Source organism: Mus caroli, chromosome 9 (genome assembly GCF_900094665.2).
Source record: "Mus caroli chromosome 9, CAROLI_EIJ_v1.1, whole genome shotgun sequence".
NCBI classification, from domain to species: domain Eukaryota; kingdom Metazoa; phylum Chordata; class Mammalia; order Rodentia; family Muridae; genus Mus; species Mus caroli.
The window spans coordinates 57,897,645-57,921,447 of NC_034578.1; the positions used below are offsets into that span (position 1 = coordinate 57,897,645).

Genomic DNA, 23,803 nt, shown 5'->3' on the forward strand with positions numbered 1-23,803 from the left:
ACTGTAGTTATAGATGGTTGTGAGCCACCATGTGGGTGCTGGGAAGTGAACCCAGGTCCTCTGGAAAAGCAGGCAGTGCTTCTATCCAAAGAAATCTAAAATGAGGGTAATCTTGGGGAGGGAGTAGAAGTGGGGGGAGGGGCACAGATCTTTAATCTCTGCTCCTGATAGATGAGTCAGGCAGATCTCTGTGAATTTGGTCTGGATTACATAGCAAGTTCCAGGCCAACCAGGTCTACACAGTGAGACTCTCTTTTTTTTTGGGGGGGGGAGGGGGTCAAGACAGGGTTTCTCTGTATAGCCCTTGCTGTCCTGGAACTCACTTTGTAGACCACGCTGACCTCGAACTCAGAAATCTGCCTGCCTCTGCCTCCCGAGTGCTGGGATTAAAGGCATGCGCCACCATGCCCGGCTACAGTGAAACTCTATCTTAATAAATAAATTACACACACACACACACATTATGTCTAATTATTAGACATATTAATTTATTATGTCTAATATAATATAATATAATACAAAATGATAAAAATAGATAAAATCTACTCAAACCTGCAAAAGAGGGGCCAAGGGATTGAGGACATAGCCCAAAAAGATAAAGCAATTGCTGAGTGTGCCTGAGACTCTGGGCTCCTTTACTGGTCTTGAAGGGGGAGGGGCTTCCTTTCTGGGTTATTGAGTCTCTCCTGCCCCAGCCCAGATACTGGGACACTGTGAGTGGTGTCCTTTTACCCAGACGCTATTTCCCCAAAGACCAGGTTTCCTGAGTGTCTCCTACCTACAGCAAAGCAAACACAGGTGATCTGTTCTTTGGTCCTCTGATGTGGCTAATGTGAAATATTACGTCGAAGACCTTCGATGAAGAGCTTTGTGGATGCAAATTCAAGTCTTATCATGTCCCTGTTTCTGGACATTAAGGCAGCAGAGCTGGAACTCATCTTAAAGCTAAGTGTGGAAGTGTAGCTGGGCTTTAGAGCATCCTGGCATTTAAATAGTCACTTCATTCACCCAATAAATACTTAAGTGCTGTCTCAACACTACCTCAATTCAGTTTGAAACTTAGAATGCTCTAACATCATTGAGGGCTCCTTTAAGATGCAGCTCCTGATTCAGGCGGTTTGTGCAGGGCCTGACAATTTGCTGTTAGAACAGGTGCCAGGTATATTTGGTGTTGTTTAGGAGACAGGACACGGAGGAGCCAAGCTCTTGATCTGCTAAGACTCACCCTAACCATAAGCTTCTATGCCAGAGGAGCTAACGGTAGAGCTTGTGTTTTCTCTCACCTTGGCGGGTTTGTCAGGGAGACAAGCCTGGGAGCTGTTGACTTGTGCCTGTCTCCGCTAGTCCAGCCCAAAGCCAGAAGCCAGCCTAGCTGCGTCTCTGCGCGGGGTGGGGAGGAGGGAGCTGTGGGGCTGGGGCGCCACCAGACAGGGACGCAGGGAGGGACCTGGTCTGGGTTTTACCCCGGGACAGGCCTGTGGAGCGCGGGGGAGTAGTCCCTGAGCGAGTGCTCAGGGCGGTGCCCGCCGTGCGGCGTGGGGCGGATCGCGACCCCCGTCCCTCCCCGGGGCCGAGTCTCTGCCGCGCGCGCGCCGCCCACGCGCGATCGTCGCTATCGAGGGCTGCCGGCTGGCCTGGCCTCGCGACACGGAGACCCCGCCAACCATGGCCCAGCTCGAACAGACTCTGCCTGGGCCCGAGACCACGGTGCAGATCCGTGTAGCCATCCAGGAGGCTGAGGATCTGGAGGATCTGGAGGAGGACGACGAGGGAACAACGGCGCGGGCCGCGGGGGACCCAGCCCGGTACCTCAGTCCCGGCTGGGGCAGCGCCAGCGAGGAGGAGCCGAGCCGCGGGCACAGGTAGGCTCGGTGGCTCGGGCCTGGCGAGGGGTACCGGGGGCTCCTGTGCGCGACAACTCACCAGGGCACAGGGTTTGACTCAACCCCGCCACCGAAGCTGCAGACTGAGTCAGAACCCGCTTTGGGGAACAATCTGTGTGCCCCAGCCCTCAGCAGGTTTTGATTCTTGATTGACAAGGCTTCCAAGGATGGGGGCGGGGATCTGAGGGACCTGGATTTGGGGCAGAGGGTTGCTCTGGGATCCAAAAAGGAAGATTAGCATGAGCCTCCATGCCATCCCTACTTCTGAAGGAGACGCCCCCCTCGGTGGATGCACCCCACCAGACACTTGACCTAGCCTGGAGTTCCCCCATGAGGCTGGGCCTCCTGCTCCAGATGCCAGGGATCCTAAGGAGCCTTCATCACCATCATCACCTGCTCTGCTCATCATTCCAGTGGCTTCACTTGTCTTCTAGGTGTCACAGGCCAGGCACAGTTAACACATGCAGATGGGGGCATCCAGGAAAGGATCCTTTCCTAGTGGAGAGAGCTCTCCTGTCCTCAGTTGAGATGGCCTAGGGCCTTGCTGCTTTCCCCTCCCTCTGCCTGGGGGTTCCTGTTTCTGCCTTCCTGCTTGCCTGCCTTCTGTACCTGGGGCTGGCTCCTTCACTGCTCGCTGATGAGTGACTTATAGTGGGTATAGCACCAGTCTGACCTTGCCCCTGGGCAATGAGCTTTCTTCTCAGCCAGACACGCATCACTAACGTCTAGGCCCTTCACAACCACGGATTTCTTATTGCTGTTAAAAAGCAATCCCATATGGAACTGATGAGAAAAAAGAGACACAGCAATGGCACTAACAGATTCTAGGGGCTGCTAAGAGTCCTTTGGTAAGAGTGCTTCTCTGAGAGGCTGTGAACAGGAATGATAGAAGTGCCTCTCTATTGCTGGAAGTGAGCATACTGGGCCACAGCCAAGGGGCTGCCCCATCCCTAGTTAAAGGAGACCGGACCTTGGTTAAAAGGGTCTGGAACCCGCCATTTCAGGCCAGATCAGCAGAGGCAGCTGTTGTAGGACAAAAGGCCAGTCTCAGAGTTCAGGACAGGCATGGTGACACAGCCAACGTCCTGGCACCCTATGCACGAAAAGCTCTCTCTATGCCAAGCACAAAAATGATGAGCAGATAAAGACAGCTGCAGAGCCAGATTAACTCCAGAGGTCACGCAAAATACCTGCGGGTTGCTTGCCTTATGGCTTCGTTTACCTGTGAGACAACAGCCAGAAGCTGCTGCCTCCTAAATAGCCAAGGTGAAGGCCCCACTTATTTCTTGGTCCAAGAAAGATTCTCTACGGAGTCCTATGAGACGCTGATCCTCAGAGCCTTCTGCCTCATCCCCCACAGGTCACTCCAGGGCCACCCTTTGTCACTCTCAGCTCCAGCAACTCAAGGATCATGAGACAGTTTGGGTTACCGTCGAGCACAGAGTGGGCTGCTGGAAATCCCAGTGATGCTGCAGATTAGAGGTGCTGCCAGAGCCTTGTGGGCAGACCCCTAGGGCCTAAGGGATCCAACCGCGGACTGGATAATGCTGCCCCCTCTTTGGGCCCAGCCTGGTGAGGCAGCAGCTACCCTGTCTGCGTGTTCTCAGCTCCCAGTGCCTGAAGAAGGAGCTCCAGTTCCTAAATCTGTCTAAGATGTAACACCCACCTACCTCATGCCCTCAGCCCATGGCTGCCTTCTGTTTCATTTCATGCTCCCGGGGCACTGTCCTGCGGAGCACGGCAGCGGGGGAGGGGTGTGTGTCTTCGTCCTTCTGCACCCCCCCCCCCGTTTCCATTCTCTATTGGGTTTCCAGTCAGCCTTGCAAACTTCATCTTCCCCACATTGCCTATGCCCCTCCCTGAATGAACTAGGTTGGTCCCCACCTCTGTGTTGTTTTGGTACTCTGCATCTTAGGGCTAGCACTTTCACAGTCCTAAGTCTGCAGTCACACCTCCCTCCGAGGTCCCTGTGTCTGCAGCTCCTGGGCAGCACCAGAATGGATGGGCATCTTGTAGATGTGTGTGGGATGAGTACGCTCACTTTGTAGTGTGAAAAGCGGTGTGCCCCGCCCCCACCTGTGAGACAGTGAGACTCTGGAAGGCAGGAGCTTTGTCTTAGCCCATTTCACACCCATAGTACCCAGTCCAATACCTGGCTTATACCCTGGGAACAAGAAATAAATGAACAGTTACTGTTGTTGTTCTGTTGTATTTATTAGATGGATATGATGTGTACGGTTTTGCCCAAACCATGTGAAGGTATGTTGTACCCAGAGTCACGCCTGAAGTGCTTCATCTTGTAACTCTTAAAAAGGATGTTCCCTGGGAAGCTGTTAACACTACCTTTGCCAACCCAGAAGATGAGCACTGATTCCCTAATAGAACGTCCCAGATTGCCTCAACAGTCAGGTTCCATGTTCAAAAACCCCACAGTCATCTTCTACAGCTGTTTCTTATCCTCAGACCAGCAGGCAGTCGGGTCAGGCAGAGTTTGCCTATTGTGCTGTTTCAGAGAGTTTAATAGAGAGTTCAGCATCTTAAAAATGATGACCTTGTAAAGTCAGCAGCTGAGCCAGACCCTCGTGGGGGCAGGGTGAACATGCAGGTGCCCATGGAGACCAGAAGAGGGCATCACTCCCCAGATGCAGCAGTGTGCTGAACACTTTAACAACAATAAAAGGCTTCTGAACAAACAATGAGCAGAACTTAAGTTAAGTGTCCAGAGAACGTGAGGTGTTTCTGGCAATGCTCACCCAGGCCGTGACTGCTCGGCAGCCTTGGGTCTGAGCATAGTGTGCACATTTTGCCAGGCGCATACTGCCACCCCACCCAGTGCCAGCAAATGCTGCCTCAAACCCTTCACCTCAGATTTGAGTTACAATGATGCAGATCGCTGTGTTTCTGCTGTGTGCAAAGTTTTCTGCACTCATAGAAGCATAATGGTTTAATTATGGAAAACATGGACTCTCTACATTTTCCTAGTTAGCTATTCCTTGGTGTATATAAAATTAATTTATTTTTTTAATTGTTTAATTTTAACATTTTATTTTTATTTATGTATGCGAATTGTAGATGAGTACCAGTGCCCTCTGAGACCAGAGATGGGTGTCCAGTCCCCTGGTACTGGGCTTGCCAGTGGTTGTAAGCGGCCCAAAATGGGTGCTGAGAATGTAGCTCAGGTCCTCTAGAAGAGCAGCAAAGACTCGATTGATTGATTGATTGATTGATTGATTTTAAAAATCACTCACTTGGTTCCTGACTTTAGCTTCACAAAAATATTGTTAAATGAGTTTGGCTTGGCATTGACACAGAACTTCCAGTTGGCTCTAGACATTTTCCTGACACTTTGCATTATATATTCATGGCAAGGCCCTATTGCTAGCAATGGCAATGAAAAACTATTCATCTAAATATTAGTCACCCTTGGAAAATGTGGGAGATGTCCTCCATGCTGCAGTACCAAATACCAGCCTAGGCTTCGCTCCTTACATCACAGCAATTGTGGCATCTAGTGCTGGGCCAATTTGTTTTGTCTTTAATAAATGATAGAGTTAGGGGGTTGGAGAAATGGCTCAGTGGTTAAGAGCAGCAGCTGCCGCTTTTCCAGAGGACTTGGATTTGATTCCCAGCACCCACATAGAGCTCACAACTGTCTGTCACTCCAGTTCCAGGGCAGCCTCTGGTTCTGCATGCAGATGGTGCACAGCGTACATACACCCAAGCAAAAGACCCATGGGCATAAAATAAAATTTAAAAAGTATTACCAAGGAGCTATTTTAAAGTAAAATTTATTATTTGTCATCAATAAATATTTAGTTTATATGCCTCTCTCTCTGAGGCCATATAAAAATTCATATCAAAAGGTGTCGCTAGGGGGAAAGTTTAAAAAGCCCTGATCTGGAGCATTCTTAACATCTTCCTTTCTAATGTTTTTAATATTTTAAGAATGTAAGGCGAGACATTTTTCAGATGTTTCATGTTTAGATCAGTTTCCATAGTTCCATTAACTTATCCCTGTGTGCCGTAGACTTCCTGTTGATGCCGCAGTTAGAGGTTAAGGGGTTAATTGAATTTGGACTAAACATTTTGGCAAGAGTATTCCATAGGCTGTTCCGTGACACTCCATTACCTCACCTCAAGTGACATAATTGGTTAAAGGTGTTTCTCCATCATACAGATCTGTCTTTGTGGTCTTCCTGTCCCTCATTTATCAATGTGATATATCACAGTTTGTTTGATTTGCATATGTTGTGCCAGCCTTGCCCTCCAGGGATAAATCCTGTTTGATTGTGGTAGATGAACTTTTGTTTGCTCTAAATAAAAATTTTAAATGTATATTAATTATGTACCTCTGGGCACGCACGTTTCCTTGGATGCCAGCGGAAGGCATCGGATGCCCCTGGAGCTGGAGTTACATGTGGCTGTGAGCTGCCTGATGTGGGTGCTGGGAACTGAACGCTGGTCTGGTGCGAGAGAAGTTCGTGCTGAGGACCGCTGGGCTGTCTCTCCAGGCCCAGTCCCTTTGTTTTTGTTTATTGCTGTAGTTGTAGGGGACAGAGTCTCAGCATGTCACTCGGGCTAATGAACTCTTAGGTGTGTGTGTGTTCTGTTTCCTCACCTGAGCCTCCCAAGTAGCTGGGACTGCAGGTCGACTCTCGGATGGCTGGCTGGATAATCATCCGTTTAGTGTATTGTTGAAATCTGTTTGCATCTGTGCTCCTCAGGGGTATTGAACTGTAACTTCCTTCTCTGTAATGCCCCTGTCTGGCTTTAATAACAGAGTAACACTTGTGAAATGAATTGCAAATATTTCATTCTATCCAACTTTCTGGGGTGAGTTTAAGAAGCATTGGTTCTCAGTCTTCCCTAAACATGGGTGAACTTCAGCACCAGGGACATCAAATCACAGGCTTTTTTTCTTTTAATGGGAGATATTTGTGTTTAATTTGAAATTTTGTTTCACATCGTACATGTTTTGCTTGCCTGTGCCCCACGTACAGACAGTACCTATTAGGGCCAGAAGAGGGCACCAGATACACAGACCTGGAGTTAAAAGGTATGAGCTTGTTGATTCTAACCACTGAGCCACCTCTCTAACCGCTCTCCTTTGGAAAAGAGCTTTGCCTTCTCATCTGGATTGACCAAATGTTCCTCCCAGTGAGGAAAGAAGAAATATTTAATTATCTCACCTTTGAAATGTGGGCCTTTCCTCAAACGTGAACTTTTCCTTGTGGATTTTTACCTAATTTTGTTATAATTAGTTATAGTTATTGTGGATGCTTGAGAGTCTGTCATGTAGCTGGGAACGCCCCTCCATGCTGCCGTCAGCACACCCTCTGGGAACATGTCTACTTGGTTTTGAGCACAACCTCACTTTTGGAAACTTCATAATTTGTACTTTTCCTACTCCAGTCATGGAATTTAGCCATTTCCACAGGAATCCATGGTTTTTTGAAACACTAGTAAGAAAGCATTTAGAAACCAAGGCTGAAAATAAAAAGTGCTTGTTTCTTCCCGGGCACCATCACTTCCCAGGCCTATCCAGGCACAGGTCTGCTTTTTAAGATAAATCTGTATAAGCATTCAGTTTGAACATTGCAGATTTTTGGTATTTACTCCCTTTATTTTTTTTACACTGAGAATCTTGACTCCTGAGTTCAAATCCCAGCAACCACATGGTGGCTCACAACCATCTGTTATGAGATCTGACGCCCTCTGACGCCTTCTGGTGCATCTGAAGACAGCTACAGTGTACTTAGATATAATAATAAATAAATCTTTTTTTAAAAAATACCATCACAACACCTATTTTATTTACATTATACACAATGTGTAAAAACTCTACTATGTGCAAACCTTTTAAATGGTACCAGAATACGAGAAATCAGTATGAATCCTACCTTTGACTTAGGATTCAGGGTGCTAGCGAGATGCGTACATGAGGAGCTATGATACAGTATAGACAAGCCTTAGTGAGGAGGGGCGAGCTCCTTCCTGGAGAGTTGCTTTTGAGATACATGGCCAAGAGCGGGACACACTGTTCAAGGAATCAGGAATAGCAGGAGCAAAGGTTTGAGGTAAGAAAGTTTGCGCCATGGGGGTCTTTCTATTCGCTTGGAGCAAGGGAAGTCACCAGAAACCAGTTTGCAAGATGGAGACAGCCAGGTTCTAAGTGCATCCGAATACGGAGCTAAGCACTGTAGGCTTGCAGTGGAAACCCTGCTGCAATTAGTAGTAATAATGTTAAAGTACAACAGCTGCATATTACAATGCCTTTTTCACAATATGCAATGTGGCAATTGTGTGGAGGAGGCTGGAGCCCGAAATACAGTACAGGAGGAGGTAGGAGGTGAGAAGATACAACCATAGCAAGGCTCTGGGTGGGAAAGACATGAAAATACAGGAATAAAAAAGAGATGTGATATCCGAAAGGTAATTGAATTTACATTTTCCCTTTAGACCTATTTTCCAGCCTCTGCCTACCAGCAAAGAGACTCTGGCAACACGACAGGCACTGCCAAGCAGGAGCAAAGAAGCGAGTGTCTTCTGAAGGAGTTGAATGTACCACAGGATTCTGGGGAGGCTAAGGGGGAACTGGGAGCTTCAGGGGAAAGCCTCTCTACTTTGGGTGGAAGGCTCAGCCAGATGGGTCTCTGTTTGCCCTGAGTTGAAACCTGGCCCCCATTAAGTGTCCAGAGCCAACTAGGAAGAAAACCAATATGGGTAGAGAGCTGCAGGGGAGTCCATGTAGCCCACTAAGCCAATGATCAGCTCCCCCCCCGCTCCCCCCGCTCCCAGATGAATAGTATGGAGCTTAAACTCCCTCCTGAAGAGTGGGCGAGGGATTCTGCAGTCTTCCGAGGGGAAGGAGTGATTTCACAGTGGAGAGACCTGATGGGCACACAGCAACAGTTGCTAACTGTATCCTGGTATGATGTAGGGAGGATGGAAGTTTACCTCTGGGGTCCTCCTCCCCAGATCCCATGCCTTAGAATAACCATGGTGGAGGCAATCAGAGAAACCTCAAAGGCAAGACATTCCACAGCATACATTTCAACACTGTCAAGGTCATCAAAGATAAGGACACCTGGAGAAAGTCACCACCAAGAGGAGCCTTGGGAGATATAGTGCAGGTAGTGTGGAATCCTGGGTGAGATCCTTTAGGGGGAAATCAAAGGAGTCTAAACAAGCTATGTACTTCAGCTAATGGTGCTGCATAATTGTCATCTCCTTAAGAAGTGTACTGTAATAATGGGAGACATTAATAATGAATAAGCTTGGACTGAGGCATATGGAACTCACTGTGCTATTTCAATAACTTTTCCATAACTCTAAAGTGATTCTAAAATAAGCTTATTGAAATTTTAAACAAAAAAGAAAAAAAAGGAAAACCATTTATTGGTCACTTGAAGCAAAGCAATAGCAGGAAACAGGCAACATAGAGCACAGAGGTGGTGGTGGTGGTGGTGTCTTAAAAGTCAGAGCTCCAGTCGGTACACTGAGCACTACTACATCCACCAAATGAAAACAGGGTGCTCTCAAAAGGGAACATCTTGGGGCTGGGGAGATAGCTCAGTGGGTAATGCATTTGCTGTACAAGCATAAAGATCCCCCCAACACCCATAGTCATGGCGGCCCATCTATGAACCCAGCACATACATGTGTACCCATATGCATATGAACATACACCGCATGCACAGTCACATGCAAAGAAAGCTCTATACAGCTTGGAGGATCAAAACTGATTTTTTTTTTCTTTAGGTACTAAGTGAATAGCCAGTAACTGTTTAATGGTCTTAGTGACACCCTCTAGCATGGAAATAAAAGACAAAGACAGAGGGCATACAAGAAAGAATACACACAGAAGATCAGTTTCAATGGTCACTTAACTATCAGAACACATTCATAAAATAAGTAGTCTTAGCCGAACATGGTGGTGCAAGCATATCTGTAATCCCACCACATGTAAGGTGGGTACACTAAGCTCTGGAGAGTCTAAGGCCAGCCTGAACTACACCGTGATATCAAGGCTAGTCTCTGCTCTACTGTATGACTTGCTTAAAAACAAACAAACAAACAAACAAACAAAACTGTCTCAAAAGGGATGGGTGTGTAGCCCTGTGGCAGAGTGCTTGTCTAGTATGCCCAAGACCCTAGCTTTGACACCTATCCAGTACTTAAACAAATACTATCTTAGCAAATAACGTTGACCTGCATGGAATGTGTCTACATAGCCACACTAATAAAACAGGTTGACTTTCAAAGTTCATATCTATCTCTAGACAGTACTTGGGATATTTCCCAGCATAGAGTGTGGTGATGAACTTTGGCAAAATGGAGTGGAAGTTCTTCCAATCATAGATGGAGGATTGGGCATCAGAAGAGAGACAGCATGATGGGGTGATACAGCACATGTCTATATAATGAGCAGTGATGGAAATGATTCCAACAAAAGAAAGAGGCATCTTAAATATACTCTCAAAAGCAAGCAGATGCAGGATGTGGCTCTCCTCCTGGAGTACTTACCTAGCACACGTGAAGCCCTGGGCTTGGTCCTCAGCAAGGTGTAAACTGGGCGTGGTGGTGCACATCTGTACTCCCATTCCAGGGGAGGTGGAAGCAAGAGGCTCAGGAGCTCCAGGTAAGCCTCGGCTACATAGTGAGCTCAAGGCTAGCCTGAACTGCATGAGACTCTGTCTGCAAATGGCCCAACAGACAGACCGAGGGCTAGTAGAGACCAACAGTAAAATAAGAGTGTTAACATTGGAAGGAGAGGCCATGGGATGTAAGTGACCCGAAGTCCTCATTTTATAATGGGATGCCCAGACACTACACCAGAAGATGATGACAAACACCCAAGGAGTCTGATGCCAGTTAGCAGGGGCTAGGATGCCGTGTGTGATGGGGCCAGTGGAGAGTTTTAGATGGACTCTAGTACATTGGCAAATGATAGAACTTACTACAAATGGCTCACACAGAGACAGGGCAGACCAGGAAGTTCTCCCACACTGGAGTGGCTGATTCCCAGTCGAAGATAAACTCATTTAAACAAAGTGAAGTGGAAAGAAGGCAGTGAGCGAGCCTCTGTTTCACAGGACCTAGCCTGAAGCCCTGGGCTTTCCCAAGGCCAGCTGTGTCTGCTGCTTCTCTGCATCTCACTACATCTCCCATCTCCCACTTCCCGTGGGCCTCAGAAGATGGGGTCCATCAAGGTTCCCTGTGCAATGCCCCTCCAGGGATGGGACACCCAGCCAGAGCGTGTTTACCTGGGTTCCTGTGTTCCATTTAGTGCTCTTGTACCTCACTACAAAATTGAACAGCATCACCCACCTTCTCCATAGCCTCTGCCCCGTGTGCACAGGTGACTTTCTGTCTCTGGATTCATCCCCACCTATCTGCTGGTTCTGTCTCTTCTTTCCCCTCCTATTTCTAAATGTTCACATCCTTCAAGCATCTATCCTTGAGTACGTTGGGTCTCATTTCAACTGGGACCCTCAGTGTCTGTGACTACATGATCATGAAGGGAGAGACTTTTCCCCAATCAGATAACAGATCAATTTTTTCTTTTGAACAAGTGTGGAGTATCTCTGGCACAGCTGGCCTTGGAAAGATCAGGGTGCCAGAACAGGCCCTGAGAGTCAGACACTCTGCTTCACTGTCTTCTAAAAAATCACATCTGGAGATGGGAAGATGGGGTGGGAAGATGGGAACTGCGTATGTCATTTCGGAGTTAGTGTGTCTTGCTAGCATCTGAGTGACACAGAATCTCAGCAGATAGTGTAACTATTTTTCCAACTCCTTTTTTGTAAAGTCATTTTTGTGCAGGCATGTTTGTATGTACACATATGCAGGTTCATGTATGTGGAGGCCAGCGGTCAACACTGGCATCCTCCTCAGTTGTTCTCCACCTTATTTCTTGAGGTAGAGCTTCTCTTTGAACCCGAGGCTCACCAATTTGGCAAGCCTTGCTGGCCAACAACCCCAGGCATCTTTCTGTCTCTGCTTCCCCAACGTTAGGATTAGAGACGGGCACTGCCATCTGTTGGCTTTTTACCCACGTGCTAAGGATCTGAACTCAGGTTCCCATATTTGTGTGGCAGACACTCTACCAATTGAGCCATTGGTCATATGGCCAACCACCTTTGAGAAATCCAATTCAGAAACGACCAGTTTAGTTTCCAAGGGTTGCTATGGCAACCAAGTGCCCAGTAGATGGTGTATAACAACAGAGATGCATTGTCTTGTTAAGTCTGAAATGAGGGGTTCAGTCTGGATAAGATCCCGTGTACATTCAAAGATAGATGCTTGGAGAATATATACATTCAGAAATGGGGAAAAAAGAAGAGATAGGGCAGGGGCCTGCTTCCTAGCATGTCCCTGGGGAAGGATCTGCCAGGCCTGTCCCCTTGGTTTCTGTACCTACACCCTGAGTAGCCATTTCCCTGTGTGTGTCTCTGTGTGTCCAAGTTCTTGCTTTTGTGAGGACCTCATCTGCATGGGATCAGGGGTGGGGTGGGGTGGGGTCATCCTACCCTACGGTCCTTACATTGACATCTTTACATTGACATCCATCATGAGTGACTCCAGATAAGGCCGTGTTCTGGGCTCTGAGGGCCCAAGGCTTCACTAGATGGATTTGCAGGGTGACAGTTCAGCCCACAGCTAACTCGCTGTCCCCCTCTGGCCGCAGTAGTGCCACGACAAGTGGGGGCGAGAACGATCGCGAGGACCTGGAGCCTGAGTGGAGGCCCCCGGATGAGGAGCTCATCAGGAAGCTGGTGGATCAGATTGAGTTCTACTTTTCGGACGAGAACCTGGAGAAGGATGCCTTCCTGCTGAAGCACGTGCGGAGGAACAAGCTGGGCTACGTGAGCGTCAAGCTGCTTACCTCCTTCAAGAAGGTGAGGCTGGCTTCTCAGAGGCCGCCGGGGGGGGGGCATCTCGGGGGTGTGGCCTTTTGATTTGTACCCCCACCCACTACCATAGGCTGCCTGCCTAGCAAATTTTCAATTAAATATGAGGTCTGAAACACACACAGAGAAAGAGAGAGAGAGAGAGAGAGAGAGAGAGAGAGAGAGAGAGAGAGAGANAGAGAGAGAGAGAGAGAGAGAGAGAGAGAGAGAGAGAGAGAGAGAGAGAAAGAGAGAAAGTATCAAGACTGGGGGTTTAGTGGAGCTAGAGAGCTAGCTCAGTCACTGAAGTGTTACCATGGAAACATGAGGACCAACATTTGATCTCCAGAACTCACAAGAAAAAGCAAGCTTTGTCCCATGTGTGTCATTCCAGATTAGTCTACTGAGTGAGCTCTATGCCAGTGAGAAGCCCTGTCTTAAATATAGACAAATTAATAGCAAGGTAGATGGATCCTGTGAGGAATGGCACCCAAGGTTAACATCTGGTCCTCATATATGCATGCATATTATAACACACACACACACACAATCGTGTATGCACACATATGTGGGCAGGATATGAAAGCATTCTTGAGAATATACTAGTTTGCTCTGTAAAGGGTTGTGAGTGCTAGGACCAATATCAGCTGGTGGCTATTAAGAACTGCTATGACTTGTTCTCAGTAAAGTTTGGGTCCTCTTGCCAGGCACGTGGGTGCCCCGAGCGTGCTACACCAAGACAGGGGGAGTCCTGGAGGCCTCGAGAGATGCCTGTTGGTCTAGAATCCTATGACACTCACTCAAGATTTCCACTTGCCAAGCCGAGTCAGTATGGGATGGGGGAGAACACACAGAACCCTGTGAGGGGAGCTTTCTCTTCGACTCCAGCAAGCTCTGCTCTGGGTAATACCAAGGAGAACTCTGTGTACCAGAGTGATAGATGCTAAGGGGTCATGGCAGCCAAGCAGGAGACTGCCTGTCCCTGCTGTAGACAGATGTAGAACTTGGACCCTAAACTCCGTGCCCTCAAAGGACTGACTAACCACTTGGAATAATAACCCTATCTCCTGGGCAAGGCGCGGTTACTAAAATGGAAAACCGCCACACAGCTTGTTGTATAACAGCTTATGTAAGGTGCGGGCCCCTGCAGGGAGTGGGTCCTGGCCAGGATGTCTGTGCACTTTATCAGAAAGCATTGGAGAAAAGTTCTGCACCTTGGAGCTCTGCCTGGCTCCTTGGTATACTCTGCCATCATCTTGGACTCTTTTTCATTTATTCATTTGCCAGACATATTATTCTTTGTATTTGACAAGTGTTGTGTTACATACATGAGACACAAAAGGAATATGGCTTTCTATCTTTCCTTGAAACATTTGCATCCCAGTGAAAGATAAGAGAGCCTCGAAATGTTCCAGGATTACCACAAATGAATTGATGGAGACATAAAGATATCTGGGGATGAGCTGATCAGAGCAATGGATCTTTCTAGAGAACTGAGATGCCTTCTTGGAGTGGTAGCATTGGGATATGGTCTTAGAAGATGAATAGGAGTCTACAAGGTATAAAAGGGAAGGAATATTTCATGTCCAAAGAACAAGCTCTAATATGAAAAGTATTTCCAGGGTTGGGGAATCCTTAAATAAAAAGCCAGTGGGATCCTCTGCACAGCCCCCCTCCTGTGCTCCCCAAGGGCTTCAAGGGACACTCTGGTTTTCTCTTTCTTAGCTGGGTGTATCTCACAGATACATGCGGGAGCGTTCTCTTCAAAACCAGCTGCAAGCCCAAGTCCACACCCACAAATTCAGAGCAGAGACTCCTTTCCTTCCTGAAGGTTTCCTGACCATCACAAGGAGAGCCTATAAGCAGAAGGAGCCAACACAGGGAGATTACAAAGCTGTAGTTCCTTTTCTCATCAGTGTGACAAATTCTTGGGTCACAGTTGGGGGTGCACCCCATCACAGCGAGGAAAGCAGGGCAGCAGGAGCGCGAAGCAGCTGGTCACATGGTGCCCACAGTCAGGACACAGAGAAGGATGTGTGCTGTGGCATGCCTTGCTTTCCCTTTTCTGTCCTGTCAGGGACCCCAGCCATGAGATGACACTGCTTACAGTTAGAGATTTTCTTCCCTTGACAGTTAAACTTTCACAGGAACATCCTTGCAAACACATCCAAATATGTGTTTCTGTAGAGAGTCTCAATCCATTCAGGTTGACAATTATGGTTAGTCACCCCATAGAGTTCCTGACGACCTTATAAAGTTCTGGAGGTTGCACAAAGCCAAACCCCCTTGTATATTTTTTAAAATGTATTTTAGTTTATGTGTGTGTTAGTGTATGTATATGTACCATGGGCATGCAGTTCCCTCAAAGTCCAGAAGAGGGCGTCAGATCCCCGGCAACTGGAGTTATAGACTATTGGGAGCCATCATGTGGGTGCTGGGAATTAAATTCAAGTCCCCTACAAGAGCAGCTAGTGCTAGTAACCACTGAGCCATCTCTCTAGTCCCCTGGTTCCTTTTCTGGGCTGATACCTGAAAACCATCATAAAGATCGCAAACACAGACCTGGGGTGCCCAGGGAGTGACCAGTGGTTCTTAGGGGATCTGGCTCTTACCTTTGTGTGTTCTCCAGTCCTCTATAGCCCTCCCCTGGTCCTTACCCTTCCCAGTAAGGCACCAGAGGCTTCCTGCTCCGACTCCAGCCACCTCCTGCATGCTCCTTTCTGAGCCGTGCAGGAAAGGTGTGGCTCTGTCATACCAGGCCATGGTTTTCCAACAAACCGTGTGGTTTACAGTGACCAAAATTCATCTCAACCCCTTCTGTATTCCTGGCTAGCTGACTGTTCACTAGAAATCCAACCATCTACCCAGGCCTGCTTCTCTGTATCATAGTGATTAGTCTTATCACTCTGGGTAGGTGCCCTGGGGCTTCTTCATGCTAAGAATGAGAGGCCAAGACTAGAATGGACAGAGCACACACTCCCAGCAGTGTGTCAGGACTCTGGGTTCTTTGAATGTTTCCCTGACCTGCCTGGGTAGCAGGCTTTCCCATCTTGCTTTCTGTGCCTTTTCTATTTGAGGCCTGGGCACACTGGGGGTTCCTGGCTCCTCTGCAGATCAGTCTCATGGGCCCAGCCTCAGAGGACTCTGGGTGATTTTCCCTTGCAGGCTCAGGTTACCCACCCCACCCACATCTAGTAGTTCTTGAGATGACTCATGTCCCTGGCACATCCTTCACTGGAAGTGGGCCTCCGCAAAATTGCCGTTTTATAAAATAAATATAGCTTTTCATATACTGCAGTGTCGGTTTGCAGTTTCCATCATGGGAGGAGTTTTTAATTATTTATTTATTTAATGTATATGTGTACACTGTTGCTGTCTTCAGACACACCAGAAGAGGGCATCAGATCCCATTACAGATGGTTGTGAGCCACCATGTGGTTGCTGGGAGTTGAACTCGGGATCTCTGGAAAAGCAGCCAGTGCTCTTAACAGCTGAGCCATCTCTCCAACCCCCCTTCATGTAGTGTCTGTGCCAGTTACTCTTGGGAGAGATTACAGAGAAACGGAGGGTCTTTGGAAGGCTCCTCTTTGCTGTGAATCACAGCAGTGGAGAATGTGAGATCCTCTAACTCCTTCCTTAGTAGTAGCACATTCAGTGGTGACATTCTACAGTCTCTGCATTTGGAGGCCTAGACTGAAGAGATCATGAGTTTGAGTCCAGCCTGGAATATAGAGCAAAAGCCTATCTCAAAACAAAATGAACAAAACCAAAAACAACAAACAAACAAACAAACATCTGGACTGGGGTTGTAGCTCATGGAAGACTGCTTGCCTGGTATTCTACATTCTGTCCTCGGGACTGCCCCAAACTCACTGTGACATATACATTTGCAACAGTGATAGCACAATGTTATTGAGTATTCTATATTTTTTTGCACATACACCACACGCACACACACACACACACACACACACACACACACTGCACTTATGTAGTAGCTAGAGATCAAGCTTAAGCATTTCTCAGAAGCCCACCATCTTGGTTTTTTTGAGACAGAGTCCCTCCCTAGCCTAGAACTAGCCAAGTAGGCAAGGCTGGCTGGCCAGAATGCCTGTCTCTGCTTCCCCATTGCTGTGATTACAGGTGCAAGCTATCCTGCCTGGCTTTTTCACATGGGTTCTGGGGGTTGAATGGGGGTCCTCGTGCATGTGACAAGCACTTTTCTGACTGAGCCACCTCCCCAACCCCTCGCTACATCTTGTTGCAGTGCTATGAAGTAGACATGTTTAATAGTTCTAGCACCCAGACAAGGCTGGGTACTGAGAGACTAAATAATTATCCAAGTCTTCCTGGGGGATGGAGGTGACACTTGGGTCTATGTACTTAACAGCCTACTTTTAGAGCAGAAGTTCTCAACCTCTGGGTCATGGCCCCTTTGGGGATCACATATCAGATATCCTACATATCAGATACTTACATTATGAGTCACAGCAGTAGCAAAATTACAGTTATGAAGTAGCCATGAAATAATTTTATAGCTGGGGACTTACCACAACACGAGGAACTGTATGTACTTAGGGTCTCACATTAGGAAGGCTGAGAACCGCTGTTTTAGGACTACAGAATCTGACCCCTGAACTTGGGCAGAGTTTGAGGCTATAGCTCATTGGTAGAGTGCTTACCTTCTGTGCACAATGCCCTAGGTTAATCTCCAGTGCTGTCAAAATGTACAAACAAAACAAAACAAAAAAAGAGGCAAAAGATGTTTACCATCTGAAGAGAAACCAGAGCTATTGTTCCTATTGTCTTAGTCTCTCTAACAAAGACTTGGAGTCAACCCAGGTTGTCCATCAACAGATGAATGGATAATGAAAGATCATATATGCATGAAATTTATGAAATATATAATATATCCTATATATACCATATGTGTATATGACTACTACTCAGCTCTACAGAGAAATGTAATCACAAAATCTGCAGGAAAATGGATGGACTCAGAATGCATAATGTTCAGTGAAGTCACACGATCTCAGAAAGCAAAACACTTTCTCTCTCATTTGCAGAACCTAGCCAATAGCATATGCATATATGTAAACAAACGCACGTGTGAGTGCAGGATAGTGTGTAGAAAACAGAGCAAGAAGAACTGAATGTTAGGAGGAGGAGAGACTGGGGTGCAGGTGGCGGGCATGCATTAGAGAGAGAATCTAAAATCTTCCCAGTACTAACTCTGTTGTGGATTGTTTTCGTTTTGGGTGATGGGTAACTGCATAAAATACCATTGATATTGAAGCTGGAAGATTCAGTGTGAAACGCCACAGCTTCAGAATGTCTATTCTAGCTCTTCACTGAGATACATAGACTTGGGGTCTGACTAGTTTCAGTTTGTAATTCTTCTTGCAATCTTCATAATAAAGTTTATGTTAAAGAACTTTAAGGAAAGAAAGCATTGAAGACGCGGCTGGAAAATGTTTTCATTTCATTCTCTGTCTGGTATTTGAGTGTCTTCCACATCAGGGGTGAGCTTAGTCATCAGTGCTGAAGAGGTGAGGAAGGGAGGGAGGGAGGGAGGATACTGCATGCTCAAGTGTGGACAAGGAGAGGAGGTACCGTTCAGACCTGCTTTGTGTTCCTCAGGTGAAACACCTCACCCGGGACTGGAGGACCACAGCACATGCCTTGAAGTATTCAGTCACCCTGGAGTTGAACGAGGACCACCGGAAGGTCAGGAGAACCACCCCTGTGCCACTGTTCCCCAATGAGAACCTCCCCAGCAAGATGCTGTTGGTCTATGACCTACACCTGTCCCCTAAGCTCTGGGCCCTGGCCACACCCCAGAAGAACGGAAGGGTTCAGGAGAAGGTGATGGAGCATCTGCTCAAGCTCTTTGGGACTTTTGGCGTCATCTCATCGGTGCGGATCCTAAAACCTGGGAGAGAGCTGCCCCCTGACATCCGGAGGATCAGCAGCCGCTACAGCCAGGTGGGGACCCAAGAGTGCGCCATTGTGGAGTTCGAGGAGGTGGACGCGGCCATTAAAGCCCATGAATTCATGGTCACTGAATCTCAGGGCAAAGAGAACATGAAGGCTGTTCTGATTGGGATGAAGCCGCCCAAAAAGAAACCCCTCAAAGATAAGAACCATGACGATGAGGCCACAGCAGGTACCCACCTAAGCAGATCCCTGAACAAGAGAGTGGAGGAGCTTCAGTACATGGGGGATGAGTCTTCCGCCAACAGCTCCTCTGACCCTGAGAGCAATCCCACCTCTCCCATGGCCGGCCGGCGGCACGCGGCCAGCAACAAGCTCAGCCCTTCGGGCCACCAGAATATTTTCCTGAGCCCCAATGCCTCCCCGTGCTCAAGCCCATGGAGCAGCCCCTTGGCGCAGCGCAAGGGTGTCTCCAGAAAATCCCCTCTGGCTGAAGAAGGTAGACTGAACTTCAGCACCAGCCCGGAGATCTTCCGAAAGTGCATGGATTATTCTTCCGACAGCAGCATCACTCCCTCGGGCAGCCCCTGGGTTCGCAGACGACGCCAAGCTGAGATGGGGACTCAGGAGAAAAGTCCAGGGGCGAGTCCCCTGCTGTCTCGGAGGATGCAGACCGCAGATGGGTTACCTGTGGGGGTGCTGAGGCTGCCCAGAGGCCCCGACAACACCAGGGGCTTCCACGGTGGACATGAGAGAGGCAGAGCCTGTGTATAATGCCTTCTATTTTTTAATACCAGCTCCATCGGAAACCATCTTTGTTTTCGAGATCCTCACTAATAGCTAGCATGACAGAGAATGGAGTTCGGTCCCCTTAGAAAGCTTTTGTATCCATGTAGACCTCTTAATTTATATATTTGTAAGGTATACAAACTGTCTGGTGGGCCATGGGTTTAGGATCGTCTTCTGGCTGGGGGCTGTTGCTCTCAGCATGGCCACTGTTCTGTCAATGCTTGGCATGTGTTAGTGTGGTGGCTCTGAAGGGCTGTGGGACAGAGGCTCTCTGGAAAGATCTAGTAGTGTCGGATCGGTTTTTTCTTACAGTGACTGAGCTGTCTTTGGCAGGCAGTGCAAGGGCTCCTCTTAAGACCTCAAAGGAGATGTGCTTTATGGTAAACCCTACAGTCAATAGCATGGTGTCTCATAGGACTGAGTGTGTCTGTTTCCTGTCAAGTGAATAAATAATAAAACACCTACTGGATTTTCTTTATCTGAGGTCACAGAGATGCCTTTTCAAGACGGAACCCAACGGGGACATGTTCCCTCTCTCTAGCTCACGGTGTCCCTGCAAGGCAGTCCCAGACTCTCCTGGAGGCTTCTGGCAGCCTGGGAGGTCTGTCATCTCTAGGAGGCTCACTGAACCGGCAGCTTAGACAGTTCCTGCTGTCTCCACAGTGTTCCAGACTAACAGTGTTTGACATCACCTGAGAACTTGCAAGGAATAAAAGCTTCTAGGCCCCAGGGAAGGGATTCTAGGTGTGTTTCTAAAGATTTATTCTTCTTCTTATTTACATGTATGTGCTTGTGTGAGTGTGTGCCACGCGTGTGCCTGGGGAAGCCCGAATGGGCATCAGATCCAAATGAAGTTAGAGTTACAGCTGTGTGAGCTTCTCAGCATGGATGCTGGGAACCGAACTCGGGTCCTCTAGAAGAGCAACAAGTGCTCTGAACTCCTGAGTCATCTTCCCAACTCCAATATCTAGAGTTTGAAAAGCCCTGCAGATGATCCGTGTTAGTGTGAGAACCCCTGAGGCGGCCAAGGCTGCAGGACCCCGTGTCAGTCAGTCTGACCCCACACTCCTCATTCTGATTCTCGGGGGTGGGTAACAAGCTTCCAAAGCCTTCTGGTACCCTTGGAGCATGCTTTGCTGCATGCTAGTGTGTGGGTTGTAGTCAGCCCTCCCTCAAAGTGGGCTCCATTTCCTTCTCACTGGGCTCAATTTCTGTCACCAACAAAAGCCATGTTGGTGTAACATCAAAGATCCCTGGCCTACATCCCAGTGTTGGCTTACCCATGGGCCATTTGGGGGATTTAGAGCTCGTGAAGAATTGAATGGTGATTGTTTGCCAGGAATGCTGATTAAAACTTTCCATGTGCCGGGCGTGGTGGCGCACGCCTTTAATCCCAGCACTCGGGAGGCGGAGGCAGGTGGATTTCTGAGTTCGAGGCCAGCCTGGTCTACAAAGTGAGCTCCAGGACAGCCAGGGCTATACAGAAAAACCCTGTCTCAAAAAAAAAAAAAAAAAAACTTTCCATGCTTTCTCATTCAAATCATCCCATCACCGTGTGAAAAAAAAAAGATTCAGGTATTAGAGTTACTTTATACCAGATTTTTAAAAAGGCCCCATGCAGATTACTAATCTATCCAGGGTTTAATAACTAGGTTGATGGTTCTGGGGTTTGTGTTGTGATTGCTGCTGCTGGTGGTGATGGTGGTGGTGGTGATGATGGTGGTGGTGGTGATGATGGTGGTGGTGGTGGTGGTGATGGTGATGATGGTGGCAGTGGTGATGATGGTGGTGGTGGTGGTGGTGATGGTGGTGGTACTATTTTCTGAGACAGCCTTGCCCTATAGCATTGGCTGACCTCAAACTCCCAATATTCAAACCTTAGTCTATGGAGGTCTCATATGCACTATTACTCCAAGCTAGCATGAAATGTTTATTATTATTATTTATTATTATTATTTTGCATGTGTGTGTGTGTGAGAGAGAGAGAGAGAGATATGTTTGTATAGTCAAGTCAAGCCATAGAGCATATTTACGGAGAAGAGTTATAGCTGTGAGCTACAGGAGTCAGTTAGCTGTCTCTCCCACTGGTGAGTTCCAGGGATCAAACCCAGCTCATCAAGGCTTGCACAGCAAGCACCTGACTCTTGGAGGCATCTTACTGGCCCCACTACATGGCTTTGCCTGCCATTCATATCCATGAGACGCAGGCACACGTGTTACTGTGGATTCAGCAGCTCCCAACATGCTGGGCTTTTCGATTAGACGAATTATTTCCCTTGTCCTCAGCATCTCCACTGTCACACTGGTTAATTTACACTGGAAGCTGCAGAGTCAAGAGAATAATGCTCACCTAGAAAAATTTTGGAAGTGGAAAAGAACAAGTCTGGAGTGTTTTCGTTTTGAAATAGGCTGGCCTCAAAATCTCGATGTAGCTGGGGATGTATGACCTTGAACTTCTGATTGTTTTACCCTCATCTCCAATGTGCTGGGATGACAGGCACACACCACTACCATATGTAGTCTTACGCAATGCCTAGGAATCAAACCCTGACCTTTGTGTATTCTAGGCAAGCCCTCTACCAACCTCAAGTGTATCTTTTAAATTATACAGGTATATCCAAATTAGCAGATGATTATCTGGTCAGGAAGGTGGTATTTATTCCCTTTAAGGCCTAGAATTAGTACAGACAATACCGGCAGGAAGTAGGCTCTCCACTTTCCCAGCTACCTGATGCAGGAGCATGTCTAGACAGCAGACTGTGAGACCTTCTGACCCTGTGCATCCACAGCTCCCTTCCAGCCACTCCCTGTGTCCCCTTCCCCAACACAACTCCTGTCATTGCTGCCTGATCCTTTCCCGTGGTCACAGCTTCCAGGCTGTCAGGCTGTCTGGCCGTCAGACTGTCCGGCCATCTCCAGCTCTTCCCTTCAGGATCTCTCACATGTTGTTCCACTCTCTTCTGTTCCCACACAGACACTGGGCTGTATTTGTAGATGAATTCCAGTGTACCCCAGCTACTTTAAAGACCTTCACCTTTATACATAAATCCAGGCAGACTGGACCAGCCCTCTACAGAACCGCCCTGTGGGGTGCTATGCTGGGGTCCTGAAGGTGAGCTCAGTAGCTCTGAGTTCTAGTCTTGGACTCTTCCAGGAAAGAACCTTGAAGAAGTGATTTCTGGCCGGGCATGGTGGCGCACGCCTTTAATCCCAGCACTCGGGAGGCAGAGGCAGGTGGATTTCTGAGTTCGAGGCCAGCCTGGTCTACAAAGTGAGTTCCAGGACAGCCAGGGCTACACAGAGAAACCCTGTCTCGAAAAACCAAAAAAAAAAAAAAAAAAAAAGAAGTGATTTCTGTATTCAGTTCATGTTTCCCCATGCAGTCGGTGGAGAACAATCAGATAGGTGTTCCTGAGATGACCTAAGTCCCTGCAAGTGCTTTGTAGGCATTATTACATGTCTCGCCTTCCCATCATCTCTAAACACAGCCTACCCATTCCCCCAAGGGTTTGTTTGGATCTTGCTTCGTGGTTGACACCACTTGCAGAGCCTTGTAGTGGGCGCGCAGCATTGAGATGCTTTCCCATCATGCTGAGACAGGGGGCTTTAGGGACATGCATTTCTTCCCCTCCTTCAGGACCTAGTCCCAGTCTCATCTGCAGATGCCTCCGCTGTCTCAGTGTACCAGACGCCTGGGCACTTGGACGGACCTACTTTGTCTTTCTCTGCGGCCAGCACTACAGCTGGGTCATGGCCTTCCTGTTTGTTACCACAGCTGGCGTTTCTTGAACAGCTTGACCAGGAAACTCAGCCAATCATATTTTTACAGATGTTTCACTCTTTTTAATGAAAACCAGCCCCCTCTCCATGCTGGAACGCCAAGTCCGTTGGATATGTCTCCTTAAGGTGCTGGCAGAACATCAACACTCCACACGTGTCCAAAGAATCGCTTGATCTGCCATCCTACCTTCACATGCCTACCTGCTCCTGACCACCTACTCCAGCAAGTGACGTCATCCTTTTTCCAGTCACTGAGATGGAAATGAGGCCATGCAGTCAAGGCGCAGAAAGTTACTTCTGGGTAAGAATCCAAACAAGTTTGCTTTCTTGTACCCCAGTTCTCTCCAGCAGAGAACAGTGGTGACCGCCTCCGGTGATGTGTTTGAATCGAGTCACAACACATCAGGGTCAGCACTAAAAGTATGGAGGCTTCCCTCAGTGTGGCGGCCCTCTCTGTCGTGCGCATGCGCAGAGCTCCACGGGCGCTTCCTCATCCCCCCTCCCCCCCCACTCACTTACCGATCT

At 48.0% G+C, this 23,803-nt stretch overlaps 1 protein-coding gene across 1 annotated transcript; it reads left to right on the forward strand.

Moving 5' to 3' along the window:
• Positions 1–1,434: 1,434 nt before the first annotated feature.
• Positions 1,435–19,960, forward strand: Larp6 (La ribonucleoprotein domain family member 6). The gene is made up of 3 exons (XM_021173029.2): positions 1,435–1,862; positions 12,574–12,784; positions 18,416–19,960. The coding sequence occupies exons 1-3, from the start codon at positions 1,666–1,668 to the stop codon at positions 19,481–19,483; spliced, it is 1,476 nt and encodes a 491-aa protein (XP_021028688.1). The 5' UTR covers positions 1,435–1,665; the 3' UTR covers positions 19,484–19,960.
• The last annotated feature ends 3,843 nt before the right edge of the window (positions 19,961–23,803 follow it).